We start from the raw sequence: 14,951 nt of genomic DNA on the forward strand, positions 1-14,951 counted from the left end.
TTTTCTTTCTTAACCACTTCACTCCATTTCTGAGAAATTACAGAAATTCCCGGTCCTTCTAGGTATGGAGAAGCATGTGACTCACTCCATATGACATAAAGACCTCCTAGCCCTGTACAAATTATGACTCCAGCAACTCATAGCCCATACAGTCACTTCCAACAGGTGACTCTTCCATGTGCATGTGTCTCCATGTAAAATTATCCATGTATGATTGGACGAACTGGGTTCCTGATTCCTCCCAGGAGGTCCAGGTTATTGGTCTCCTGTGAAGGAATGGCCTTCTTAGTAGGTCAGTTCCAGGACTCTTTGGCTTTGATCAGAGTTGTGGGACGCATCTGCAGCTTATCAATCAATCCTAATGGTCCACATTAATAAACCTGACGGCAGTGTTAGTTTTTGCAGACGCTGCAAATGCTTCCTGTCTGCGCTGTCTATCCTAGCACAGTCATTGTACTCCTGGTTTTTGGCAGCCGCTTTATCATTGACGTTCCCCTGCGGGGAAAGGAACCGTGCTCATAAGAGCACATTAGCATCTTTTGAGATTTTCCTGATGCCAGCTTCTGTCAAGCAATGAAATATATATGTCAATTCTGGATATTGTTTAAAGGGTCATAGTGGCTCCTGGCTGACTGTGCTGGTAGTACGCCACAACTTGGATGGCTGTGATGGATGATATTATATGACTCTACATTTAACAAGAATATCTTTGTCACAGGTTGACCTTGCTCCAGGATGTCTGATCACTACCATGACTACAACGCAGTGGGGGACCATGCTGACAGGTCCCCTCACGAGGCCAACCTTGGAGGGTCTGCCATAGACAATGCTGCCTATGGCCAGGAGGGTGTCATCCGGCTGCCATCTGCATTACAACACGGAGATGGTGAGTTAAGATTTTGTGGCTAGGGCATCGATAACTGTCCTCCCAGTTGTTTACTTTTGCATGCAGTCAATGAAGCTAAACTCTGGCCTGTAAAACTGAAACCTATTAGGTTTCAATGGGACCTTCCTTGTCAGGTCAGCTGTTATCGGTCACGGACAAGGGTCCTTTCAGAGCTGGAGGTGGCCTCAGGAAATGGCGCTGCTTTAGAGTTGCATCCTACCTGCCTGCTCCAGAACAAGCACGGCCTCTAAGTTAGCCAATGGCATCTTCCAGCTCTGGATGGTACCCGCATGTGTGCCAGGTAGCAGGAATCATCAGACACCTTGTCAAAGCTTTTATTCTAGATTCTAGGCAGACATTAAAGGAGAACTATGGGGTTAAGGCTTTTCCCCATAGTTCTCCTTAAGGTAACGGGAGGACACAAACTAGCGTCCTCCTGTCACCCTAAGCTCAGTATACCGTGAGGTTCAGCTCGCGGTATACTGAGACGCCACAGTATACCGCGAGCTACTGCTCGCGGTATACTGAGACGCCGCAGCTGAAGCGGATCCCGACAATTGTCTGGATCCGCCCAGCTGCGTGAGTGACAGCTGGCTCTGCCTATCTAGAGGCAGAGTCAGCTGAACCCTCCCCTGTCCGTTCCGCCAGTAAGTGCTGGAGGATGGGAGCGGGGAATCCAGCCCCTCCCCTGTCACAGCAGAGAGCCGTGACGGGATCGAGAGGTGAGCGAACGCCGTTATGTGTTCGCTCACCTCCCGCTTCTACTGAGCCGACCATGTGACGGTCTCATTGTCACAGGTCGGCTAGAACTATGAGGTGAGTGAAAACACTCACCTCATAGTTCTCTAAGTATACTCTGTATTCTGGTTATGTATTAGCAAAATCATTAAATATAAATGTCTTTTTAAATACAGCTAATCATGGTACCTAATATGTCTTTCTATTATCTTCCTATACGTCCTTGCATAGCAGAACCCAGACTAAAAAAGGGAGGGCATGTAGTGTCAGCCAGTAGAGCTCTTTTTTCCATTGCACATTGCTTTCAGTCTAACACACAGTGTACATGCAGGAGTGGATTGAACAGGGATAGGGAACAGACATATCTGGGTGCTGCTGGTCCTTCCTTGTCCAGGTGACACCTCTTCGTTCCTTTATTGTAGTAGAGAAGATGGTGTCACCTACCTGGCTCTGCAATGTAGCAGGAGTGTGCATATTACAAAAGTGGCTAGGTGGAGACACATATTTTGGGAGGTAGAACAGTCTATATGTATACACACATCGTAGAAGATTCTGCTTCAAGTGAGACTCTTAAAATGTGTGTTTGGGGAGAGGTGGATCTTTGCCACTTGTTCTGTGCTACTTATGTTAAAGTGTCTCAACATGTTGATCCCTTTTCGCCCTCTCTATCGAGTTAGATTGATTTGCTATGCCTAAACATGTTTTGTTTCATTTCCATTTTGCTGGCACCCCCTGTTATTTGTCTGACAGCCCTGCTTTGTTGCTCTGTACCCCCCCTTACACTTAACCGCATCCCAATGGCCCATTGAGGAACTGTATGATTGTCTGAGCCTGCTGGAGCCCTATGACTGTAGTTTGCCAGGTAAGGTGATCGCTATTAGTGTAGGTGACCGCCATGGTAGAGGACCCGTGTAATAGAATCAGTGATAGATCTAGAGTGTGTTTGTGGGATTAAAGCAGAACTCCAGGCAAAAGCCATCATTTCAGGACCTTACCTTTTTTATACCCTCATGTGTCTGACCTACCTTTTTTTTATACAGCTACCAGCATCATCCGTGTTCACCGTTTAGCAGTCTATCCTCACTTCCCCCAAACTCGTGGTAATGATACTCACCCATCTGCCAACATTTGCTTTCTTGGTTACCTCTCCACCCCAGCATGCTGATTAGACCAGGATAAAGGATGCTATTTGCTCTCCCATTGTGTAAGCAAGCTCAGTGTTGAGCTAGCCAAGACTTTTGAGGGCATTTGGATTACTTGCACGACACGGCAGCACCCTGGACACAGAATCTAATAAGTCTTTGACCAAGAACTCAGAGCTGTGCAGGACTATTGTGGGTTCATTGGTGCTTGAAAAGGGTTCCTGTGTTCTTCTAGTCCTGGGGGTGTGAGGAGGTGGAACAGGTTTATTTTATATTGACCTCAGAATGTACATTTTTTTTTTTTAACAATTGAGAGAATGTTCTACTACTCCTTATCCCCAATACACTGGTGCCAATCCCTAAGGGAAGCCTAAACCAGTAGTGGACAAATGTAATATGGAATTCAGTAGCACGTCTTTCCAATCCAGGAGCCAGCGGGACCTTTTTTTAGAAGCCAGCCCCATGACAACAACTAGAGAAGACCTCAAACGTTGGGTGCCAGCTGTGGTTTTTAAGGAGCATTGGCTACCCGGCTCCTGGGATTTGTCCAGCCTTGGCCTAATACACAATTGGCTTAAAGGGTGTTTCGTTTTGCCTGGAGTTCTGCTGGTAAGTAGAGCCCTTTCACAGTTTTCATTGTATTAAAACATGTTATTTCCAGGAAGCTGAAGCCAATACAGCAGCATGTCACACTATTTAGTCATCCCATCTGTATTTCATTTGGATATTCAGTTATTAACTGAGGGTATCATTGTTTACAGGGTTCTGTGCCTCCAGGGAGGTAAACATTATACCACAGTTTTATCTTGCTGCATTGGTTGTTTTCTGGGTGTGAGAGCTCCTTGAAGTTTGTGTCAGCATGATTCAAGTTTAGAGTGACATTGCATCTTTCACTGCAGAAATGCATTGCGGCTCATCCTACTTATGTATACCAAAACAAAAAGTTGACATGTGCAGTTTAGAATCGCATTCGTTTGGATTGTCCAGCCAAAACCAACACTTTTGTGTATGGAGATATTGGTTGGCTTGATTACCCATCAGTTTGTTGTTTTTCAGGGACCTCTGTGTGGCCATTAAGTGAAACTGTCATGTCAACTTTGTTGCTGGAAGACTGAAAATGCTTCAGCATTCTGATGTTTAAATGGATCCTTACTAGGGATGCACCTATACCGATACTAGTATCGGTGCCGATAGAGTATTTGGGCAAGTACTTATACTCTCCCAAATGCTTCAATACTTTCCCCAATACCGGAACTTCTGGTCAGAGGGAGATGTCCTCTGACCGACAGTGTAGTGAGGGAACATGGAGACGGCTTCCTGGCCAATTCAGCAGTGAGCCGGTATCCATGCCAATCGGGAAGCCTGGAGGCGGGCCATTACTGGTCCCAGATCTAGTAGGTCAGCAAGTCCCTCAGGAGAGGAGGAACAATGGGAGGGATCAAGTACCACTAAGGGACTTCCATGCACGGAGGGAAAGAAAGTTCTTTGAGGAAGAGAGTTGAGTCCTGGAAGGGAAACGGTTCTAGAAGCCGAGCTGGGGGGGAGGGGGGCGGGGATGACTTGGGATTTTCTGGGATTGTGTTAGCTGAACCAGGAAGTTAGAAGCTTTCTTGATTTATGGAACCAAAAAACAAACGTGAGGGCGCAAGGCTGGAGGGACCATGAAGCTGATTGAAACAAAGTGAGGGAAGCAAGAGGAGATGGATCACTTACTTTTTAAGTGGGTCTCGGAACCAGATGGATGTGGAACAGTGACGGAAATCGTGGGGTCCAACGTAGTGCAATCAGTGAAGGCTAGTGTGTTGCCTTGGGTAGATCATCACAGGAAAATGAGAAGAGAGGGGTGGACAGGGGTGCAGGTGATGGCACACAGTGTGTCCGTGTCCCCGCTGAAGCAATGTGAAGTGCCAGTGATGTGAGGACTGACGTCAGGCTGGGCTGCAGCTGCGGGTGGAGGAACTCGGGCTGTGAGATGGACGTGTCTGGGCCAGTGTCCGTGCCGTGGTGATGCAGGATGGAGAATCGGCCGGGATGGTGGTAAGGTGAGGAAGGATCAGGTTGGTAAGGTAGTGGGTGGAAGCTCGGGAGCAACGTGTTTCGAGGATGTTACCTCTTTGTCAAGCTCATTAGGAATGGTGTGATTTATGGTGGATCAACAGGCATTTTTCTCCACTTGTAGAATACATAGGGCAATTGTGCATCTGTTGCAGAGATTAATTTATTTTGATCTGACCTATACTTTAAAATCTGGATGTACGTAGCAAAAAGCAACTACTGCTTTGAGATAAACAACAGACACACAGAGGAAACCTGTGGTATTGAACATAAATCTGCAGAAATGTGCTTTTTGTTTGCAGTTCCAGTTAGACTTCTCATACTGTAGACAAAGCGCAATGGAAATAGACCTTTTAAATGGATTGTCTATGTATAAATTGTAATCTCCCCATCCGGGCAGTACCCGTCACTCCCTACTAGCTGTGATGTTGGATGACATAACAGTTCTCGTATGATCCCTACTATAGGTGTGCTTTTCAGTCTCTACCTGGGTAATAAGGGGCAGTAGTGTAGAATTTGTAATTCACGTAGGGAAAATTCAAGTTACATTTGGATCTGTTGATTGTAGATTACAGCCTATGACTAGTCTAAAATGACTGTAAAGCTTCTTATTAGGTCACGCAGAAGATCAAAGCTTGCTTGCTGTTTCCCTCTTGTCACTCCATAGTCTGCTAGTCTTAATACCCCAAAAATATAATTCCTGAACCTTCCTGGGAATCGGGGTCACATTTCAGAGCCGGACCGGATGCACTGACATTCCCTGCAATTGTCACCATCTCTGTTACTAGGGCTGAGCCAAATCCAGAGGAGAGACGTTATCTAGCACATGTTCATTCAGTACATTGCAGGGATATGAGGGCAGCACACTGAACAGGTCTTTGCATGAATATCGCTATACATTTAGTCAATTATAAACTATCTGACCCTAAACAGATCTTCTTCTCAAGCATATACCATGTATTGCTCATCATGAAAGCATACCAAAGGCTAGGAGAGGAGTCCTTGACTTTTCAATATCAAAGGAGAATTCATAAAAGAATCCTGCCCATCTGACAACTTCTCTTCTGATTTTGGTGCCTCTTTCTTGGCATACACTGTCCAGTAGGCACCACCATGTGACCATGCTACCCACGTAGTGCATGTCTGACCAGGCTTGTTAAATTATGGAGTACAAGTCTGCATGAGGACACTTGTGATAAGGGTTGTGACTGGTACCCAGCTCTGTCAGCATAGAGTACCAGGGTGGGAGGGCAGGAAGCACATTTTCAATAACAGAAAAAGGTATTTTAAGGCACATAAAACAAAATTTACGATTCAGCACTATATAAAATAACAATTGGGTTTGAGTGAGCCAGCATAGCCAAAGTTTCAGTTACTGTACTTGTGTGCCAAATCGCATAATGTAAATGTTTTTAACCATGAAACACAATGCTAAATACTGGATAATGTCTGTTCCCTCTTTAGTCTCAAGCAGAACGTGATAAGAAAGGGCAGCCAAGCCTAGCCGTGCTCAGGCATAAGGAGGCCATCTTTACAGACAGACAGCTGTATTGCTCAATTTGTACCGTCTAATAATTTGACATTCCTCCTCTAGAAGTACATAAAAAGATACAGAAGAGAACCTGACGTAACGTTTTTTTTAAGGTTATAACCTGTGTTGGCCTTCAACTCTATCCCTGTGGAGCCCCATGGATCCTAGGCCCGACACTACTACCCACTGAATGTCCACCATTTGTCAAGTGATTGACCAGGGGTGGGATTAGTACTGGAAGCAGGAGGGCTTAATGTCAATTTGGCACAAGACGTGACCCCCATATACAAGTGAGCCTACAGGGATCCAGTTTAAAACTAACCCAGGTACTTGTAGGGACCATAGGATACTAGCACTTCAGCGCTCTTTTAGACTAAGTCAGGTTCATTTCTGATAGTATTCATTTTCTTCATTGTAATACAATGATTTACAGTGTACATTAAACAGCCCCTGATTGTAAGGCAGTCATGGATTCTAGGTCAGATGGGTGCTGAACACCACTTAGTATATAGTAAACCAGATTTGCAGGTTTAATGAGTAGAAAATTAAGAAAACGGGAAACAATATTGGGGCAGTACCAAGTCTGGGTCAAAATTGCCAGTCTAGTCTATCACAAACCTTGCTGCCACATCCTTGGCTCCAAATTGGTACCCACCTATAGTACTGGAGCATGAAGAACCTGAAAATAGAAAAGTATACCCATAATTGTTTACCTACACGGTATAGGGGGCCTCAAAAGGAGCACCTGATATCTCCAAAGGGCCACCTATAATATTTATTTGATATAATGCTACAGAAGACTCATAGACTGAAGACTTTCGAGAGGAAATGGTCAGAGACTGTTCTACAAAAGTGGTTGGAGACTGAAGTAATGCTGCAGGAGACGCTCAGATCCTAGGGGAATGTTACATGAAACTGCTAGGGATTAGTTATTAAAGATCCCTTTACAAATCAGTGCTGCCACTTCTGACTGCTGGGGCCTGAGGGTGGCATGTAACCCTTGGGCTGCAGGTTGGGTACCAGGACAGTAAACACTGTACAGCCTGGGTAGTGCAATGCAGCATTTCTACACAATGCACATGTATAAAGGTGCCCCGCTTGGCTTACAGCTCTCAGTTCCAGGTTTAAACCCCACTAGGGACATGGTGTTCAAGAGGTTTCCATGTATTGTGAGATTCCTCCCACTGATTGGGTGGTAATCAGGCTAATGGTAAGGTACCCGACACTAGAGCTAGGACCATCAGCAAAGCTGTGCTGGAATGTTTTCGCTAGTGGCCTCTTGCCACCCCCTACCTTTACCTTGAAAAGCAGACCGGTGTATAGCATATGGAAGAAATTTGAAATCGTTTAAAGGTACGGTCATCTCTGGACATCAAAACCAGTGCGTACAGCGCCTGGCATCATAGATATTGAAATAGTCTTTATCATGTAATTCTGTGCCACAGGACAGAGTATTGTCACTTGTACACTTTGTATAGAAGTAATCCTCATTGTTGGGAAACAAATCTTGTCATATTAGAACCTTGTCTGACAGTCGGTAAAAGCTGGCGACAAGATAACCGCGCAGGCTTCCAAGGGCTTATTACGGGACGTTCGGCATATTTTAGGATTATTGCTCGGCTCACACATAACGCCTGCTGTCTTATCATCCTCTTACAGACGGGGCCACAGAGCTAGAGGAGGATCTAGCCAATGGAGAAGCACTAAAAGATCAGGGTCACACAGAGACCCCTGAGGCATCCCCCGGTAAGGCAGAAGTTGGCCAAGTTAACTGCTTATTTGCCAAGGTCCTGCTTGGGAGCACCATGTCCCTCCTGGCTTTGCCACGTGTGGCTGTGCTCTGCTTTACTGCTCTGAATCTTTGTGAGAGCATGCTTCTAAATCATGGAGTAAAAGCTGGTTTTGGATCAAAGGTTTGTTAAACATCAGATTATTATCTGAATTAGAAGCTCTGGTACAGTACAATTCCATACAAATACTTTTCCTGATAGGAACTCCTATTAAAAGGGAACCGCTGTTGTATTAAAATAGATCCTAATCCTACTTAGATGACATTTAGCTTGCTAAAGCACTGCATATCAAAACCAGTTACCATATTCTTTACATACATACATACATACATACATACATACATACATACATACATACATGGTGTCCTCATGGAGAACGGAGCGGGGTGTTTATATTCCTGGGTCAGTTGACTTTAGCTTGGTACAGGTAAAAGCATATCTAAAGCCAATATGTGTTTGGATAGAATGTGAAAAGGTTAGCGCCCCTGAGAAGTCTATATTACTGCGCCCCTATTGGTAAGATTCTCCCTCTCTATTTATCCTTGTGACCATTGTCATGGGGACAGAATGTGAAGGTAAATCCAAAAGGTTGCGTTGTCATCGGATCAGGAATAGAGGGGAAATCTTCCAGTGGGGACACTTGTTATGGTGACAGCAAGGAGAGGATTTCCGCTCACATCCTGTTTGTGTCTGGGACATGAAGGAATATCTCCATAATAGGACGTAGTACAAAAAAACAAAATGAAGAGTTGTATCCGTTCCCTACTCTATCCAAAACTAAAAGGAAAGATTTGGCTTGGGATATACTTATAGGAAATATTCTATATATCTACATTTTATGGAAGACCATTTAGAAAATACATTCTTGATCCTTCACCTTCTTTTACTGCAGCCCTGACTTGCTTCACTTTGCCACCTTCTATGGCCTCCTATAAGTCGCCCTGCCTACCTGCCCTCGTCCTTTACCTGATCTTGCTTCTTCTGCACACAGTGCATGCCAGCTTTCAGTCCTTTCCTCGCTCTGAAATGGGCATCTCTTCTTCTATCTCCTTGATTCTTCTCTCCTTATTCTCGCAGCATTTTTCTGCTACCGCGTCACGCTTTTATTTCTGTCCCTGCTGAGATGTGATCACACGACTATGTCTGTGTCACCGGAATAGCCCCAGCTAAGTATGGCACTCAGCCGTTGGCTTTCTTCTGAAATCATTCAAAATGAGTGTGTGACTTTCCAGGCTCTCTGCATTCTTCTGCATGTTTGATCCTTATCAGCAGAGCCTGGTGTGATCTTGGTGTGTGTGTGGGCACCTGGATTGGACCAGATTTCAGGAACCGTTTACTTGATGTTCTGTTCATGTCCTTCAGCAGAGGAAGCTGGTGTTGGTGACACCCCCAGCCAAGAGGACCAGGCTGCAGGGGATTCAGCAAAAGGTACGGTTACTGGTTCTTTATTATACAGCTACTTATGGGGGGTAATACTCTGATCCTGCACAGCAACCATCCAAGGCTGACTCTGTTGTGGACATGGCCAGTACGTGGGTTGTGCAGATGATGATGGCTGCACCAGTAATGTACACAGTAAGGTATGGGTGTGTTCAACCAGTTTATACAAGATGATGACGAGCGTGCAATGTGTGCAACTCATACCAACCCGTCTGAACTCCTCCTGAAGGGTGATTGGTTGTGATCAGTTAGTTCACTTTGCATCCCACAGTTCAATAAAACCGTGTAAAGACAGGACCCATAACCAATCAGAATTCATATTGTACTGGTGACCTGAGTATATCTATAGCAGGGATAGGCAACATCAGCACTCCAGCTGTTGCAGAACTACAAGTCCGGTGAAGCCAGGGGTCTCCCTAGACTAGGGAGGTGCTAATGGTGCCCGTTACGGGATTGGGGGGGGGTTGCCAATGGTGCATGATACGGGGGGGGGGGCATCCGGCGTCCCACCCACCGCACTGATGCCGCTGGTTGACAGGAGTTGGGCGAGACACTGGCCAGAGCATCCTGCTCAGCTCCTGGCAACCAGTGATGTCGTGATGTCAGGACGCATGACAGGTTGCTAACAGTTCTTAGTAACCTGGAACGTTCTGGCTGGAAAGGGCCCCCAAATGACCCAATGAGATGCCGCCTGAGGCAACCGCAACAGGGGGTGTCTCATTATAGGGATGGCCCTGCATGATACATGGCAAAACTCTGACAGTCACATGTATGATTCCCAGAAGCAGAGACATCATGGGACTTGTAGTATGCACACAGCTGGAGTGCTGAGGTAGCCTACCCCGAATGTGTAGGTTACTGCAGTTAGCAAATGTTTATTGATAAATAAGCAGACTTTTAGTTACATTGAAAAAAGACACAAGTCCACCGAGTTCAGCCTACAGACCCTTTTAACTCTAATTTCTGATTGGTTGCTTTGAATCATTGGCCTATTAAAGTGAAATGTGTCTGCTGCTACAACAACTGTTTGTTTACTGATTGTTTTTATATTCCGAAAATACTTTGTTTAAAGAGAACCAGTCATTAACCAATCAGTAACGTAATTGGGGACAGGAACACAGAGCAGCCCTCCCTCTTGTAACGTTAAAGGGAAGCATTGGAAACAGAGGAGAGCGGTCTCTGGTGCCTACAGGTTGACTGAAGCAAGTGGGGACCCCTTTGCGTTTCTTGATATGGGGGGGCGTTATCACTATTCTGCTGGAAATGAGACTAAATGACGTGTCTATTATACTGTACGTGTTCTATTATACTGTACGTGTTCTATTATACTGTACGTGTTCTATTATACTGTACGTGTTCTATTATACTGTACGTGTTCTATTATACTGTACGTGTTCTATTATACTGTACGTGTTCTTTTATACTGTACGTGTTCTTAAAGTGTATGTAAACGCCAACAAAGAATGTCTCTTATTCGGTCTGCTAAATATACCATGGAAAGCATTTTGTTATATCTGTTTGATAAGTGCAAAAAATACCTGTTGATCCTGCCAGAAATCCAGTGATCTGAGAACTTCCTGTAGAGACCTGACAACGCTGCCTCTGCTGCTGTGAAATCCCAAGAGTCTTATCAGCCCTCCCCAGTTCACCTTAGGGCTCCCAGAGGTGAACTGGGGAGGGCTGATAAGACTCCACTCCTAGGATGACAATGCTCACTTCCTGTACTCTACTGTTATCTATGGACAGGAAGTATATCTCTGGCAGGATTTCTAGGTTAAAATGTAAAAAGGAGAAAATAAATGAATGCACCATAACCTAGGGTTGGTAAGCTGCAGTATATTGTATGTCCTTGGGGTTATAAACACTTTATTCATCATTCAATACATGAGCATTGATCATCTGCAGCTTGGTAGTTAGCTGTACATGTAAAATGTTTAATATATATTCTATCGCTGACTCCAAGCGTGGCAAACTCTGGCGTTCAAGCTGTGGTGAAAGTACAAATCCCATCATGCATCTGCCTCTGGGAGTCATGCCTGTGGCTGTCAGGGCCTTGCAATGCCTCATGGGATTTGTAGTTGCACCATAGCTGGAGGGCCAGAGTTTGCCTACCACTGGCTTACTACTACACATGTACAATATTCATAGTTCCATAGGCACATGATCTAGGGTTGCCACCTTTTTATTCAAGCGAAACCCGAAGACGCAACTGACGCGCAGACTTTTTTTGGGAAGAATGAGTGGTGGCTTATTCATATGTAAAGATCACAGTTGTGACTATTTTCAGTGGGGGGCCAGTAGCCCCAATCCTAATTTTGGTTGCCCCTGTCTGCCTGACATCTTGTGTCCGGGTTTCTGCTGCCATGAAATTTAGACACTGTATTCAAAACCCGAACTGTCTGTGTGAATCCTGGACAGGTGGCAACCCTAACATGATCCCTTTTCATTTCCATTTTGCATTTGAGAGTTTAATAGATCAGGGGAGGGGAATTGGTTGTTTAGGCACATTGGCTGTATGGTTCTTGGGTTTTAGCCAGCCCTGAGCTAGCTGTTTTTGATTTTTGCGTAGCAGTCGTTGACCCACATTCATTACCTGTTTCATATTATTACATCAAACTTGCCCTTTTTACCCGAACCCCAGAGATTAAACCCCTTCCAGGCGAGATGGAGGCAGAGGAGCCTTGTAGCAACACTCCAGAAACAGAATCACAACAGGAAGTGACAGATCTTTCGGAAACTTCAGATGGGACCCAGAAGTATACACACCCAACAGACTTCTGTGTCGTTACTGGAGACACATATGAAGATATTAGTTCAGGGTGGACTGCCGTAAGTAACGAGGTTACCGAAAATTCAGAAAGGCAAGAAAGACTGCCATTCGTTCCCTTGGATAAGTCGTGCAAAGAGTACGATCAAGATGGTTATGAAGGCAACCACATCTCATTGGAGGAGCGCAGTGATGGAGGAGAGTTGGACCGTGATGCTGTATCTCCTCGGTGCATTGGGAAAGAGTTGCCTCGTGGTCTAGAGCCTGAGACAAATGGTCTGGTGGCTGAAAGCTTTACAACAGTGGATGCCAACCAACTGCTTAAAGGTTCTGTTTTCACTGAGCTGAATGATAAACAGGAGGATGGGATAGAGAAGCCATATGTTGACTTAGCAGCTGGTACTTTCTCTGCAGAAGACCAGTTAGTGCTCCCTCGCCCACGGCCCTCTGTGTCTGTTTACCAAGTGGAGATTGATGCCAACAGAACCATAGAGGGGGAGAACAAAATAGAACCATGTTCAGCTGCAGGCACACCTAGTGAGGAAATCCCAGGATTGCCTTCTCCAGTGACCAGTGAGACTGTGGTGGCCCCCCGAAAACGAATATCTCCACATGGATCTGGAATACCGGTCAGCCGCGTTCCTGTTCTTAAAGGTGTGTTTCCAGTTGACTTCTAATGTGGCTGGTCTACTAAAGCCTCCTCTGAGCTCCCATGGCTGCCTTCTGCTTTTCTAACTTGCTTGAAGGACACACATTGCAAGTGTGTGCACCCCGTACCTTCCCCTTTTCACCCTCTCCTAGTATTGTTTTATATAGTTGGTGTTAGAGCATGACATAATTGCATGGTCTCTGTCCACCCCCACCTCACTGCATGTTTGTCCACTGCGCACATCCACGTGTGCTCATCTAACATTGAGAGGCACTTAGACATTGGGTTGCCGTGGCTCTGCTATAACAACAACTTAAAGGGCAATTAGCTTTTCGTTAAATTCACTTTCTCTGGTTTCAAATTGACACTCGGTGCCCTCTCCGTTTGATGATGAATCACTTGGTGTTTGAGTAGGATCCTCTTTGCTTGAAGATGGATGTTGGCTCTGTAGAAATTGATAAGCCCTTTAAATCTAGACTGAAGGCCTCTGTTCTTGCTTTGTATCATTCTGGATGTTCTAAATAATTTATACCATTATTTTGTGGTCAATGCTATGTTAACATCTACAGATGGATCACATGGCACCTGTTTAAGAGACATTTCTTGGGTCGCTGCCTCTACAATTGTTCAGTATCTGTTGGTCTCAGTTATGCCGTTCCAACGTTCGTAAGAGCAAGCAGAGGTTTCCTCATTTAAATTGTTTGATTTTGCAGTATCTATTATTATTGCTATTATTAGTACAAATGGTTTTTGAGCATTATTGCTTACCTTCAGGTCATCTACAATGCTTGAGATACAGTTCTCTTTGAAGTTCCCCTGGCAGTGTCCTCCATCTGGGAGAGTCATTCGAAGGAACAAAGTTTGCATAGTCGGTGTAACCTGTACTGTAAATTATACCGTTCACCAAATACCTGGTTCACTTGTGTATTGAGCCCTGTAGCTTATAACCCTGGATCGGGGGCCATCCCAGTATGGACTAAGAAGCTGTGTTCATACTCACTAGGTGTTCATAACATTTAGATGTTACTCACAAACTGGTAAGTCCAAGCTCTGGTTCCCCGCAATTCTATGCCGTTACCTCAACAGCCAATATATCACAGTCCCTATTGGATTGTGAGGTACCCAGTTGATGGGAAGCCTGAATTTTGACTTGGAACTTGAGCTGAAGGCCTGTGTACAGTGTATGGCTGGGTTCTGGAATCTTCCTAAAGTACATTACAGTACAAGACATTTTGATGACTAGTAAAGGTGCGTGCAAACTCATGACACATGCACTTGCTGAAATATGTTAACTCTAAAGCAATATGAAATGGTCAACAAATGTTTAAAGCCCAATTGAAGTTTCTGTTCAAATTTGGAATATATTCCAGGTGCATCAAAACAAAAGGTGTACAAAGTCTTCCAGATTGTCTTAAAGCAGCCACATTAGATAAGCCATAGAAGGACCCGTGCTTGCTGTGGGGGAAGGAGTGGTCTTTCTACAGAGATCCAACATACTCCCGTGTGTGTTGGACCTCGGCAGATAAACCACTGCTTTCCGACAGAGCACAAGGGTCCACTCTGCATGATGCTGGCAGGGGGGGACAGGCTTTTCTCCTTAGGCTGGGGTAGCTTTATAAAGAAAAGAAACTAACAAAACACGCTTTTGTTTTGATTCACCTGGAATGTATTTAGCTGATTTGAACTTTAAGGAAGCCTCACCGTGATTTCTTCAAATGTTCTTGCTTATTTCTATAGTTGTCATGTTGCATATAAGGATGATTGGGTGTATTGTATGTGTGGTTAGGGTACGTCCACCCAGGATTAGGCCCGATGGTAGGCCGAGTCTGGATATGTGCATAGTTTTTGGGGTGTAGAAAACTGATCTCCCCTTTGGCCTTACCACCCCCCCCCCCCCCTTCCCTCCACAATGGGGGTCCAGTGCCTCTCCATTCTCCAATATGTTAAATTAAA

The 14,951-nt window shown here is 45.0% G+C and overlaps 1 protein-coding gene across 1 annotated transcript in view; it reads left to right on the forward strand.

Moving 5' to 3' along the window:
• The window catches only part of LOC108802437 (microtubule-associated protein tau-like), a 73,773-nt gene that overhangs the window by 37,681 nt on the left and 21,141 nt on the right, over positions 1–14,951 (forward strand). The window contains exons 2-5 of the mRNA XM_018574294.1: positions 719–886; positions 8,012–8,098; positions 9,505–9,570; positions 12,224–13,003. Of these exons, the coding sequence (XP_018429796.1) occupies positions 736–886; positions 8,012–8,098; positions 9,505–9,570; positions 12,224–13,003 (1,084 nt within the window). The 5' untranslated portion in view covers positions 719–735. The remainder of the gene's footprint in view (positions 1–718; positions 887–8,011; positions 8,099–9,504; positions 9,571–12,223; positions 13,004–14,951) is intronic.

The sequence above is a fragment of the Nanorana parkeri genome, unplaced genomic scaffold (assembly GCF_000935625.1).
Source record: "Nanorana parkeri isolate BGI_ZX_2015 unplaced genomic scaffold, ASM93562v1 scaffold50, whole genome shotgun sequence".
NCBI classification, from domain to species: Eukaryota; Metazoa; Chordata; class Amphibia; order Anura; family Dicroglossidae; genus Nanorana; species Nanorana parkeri.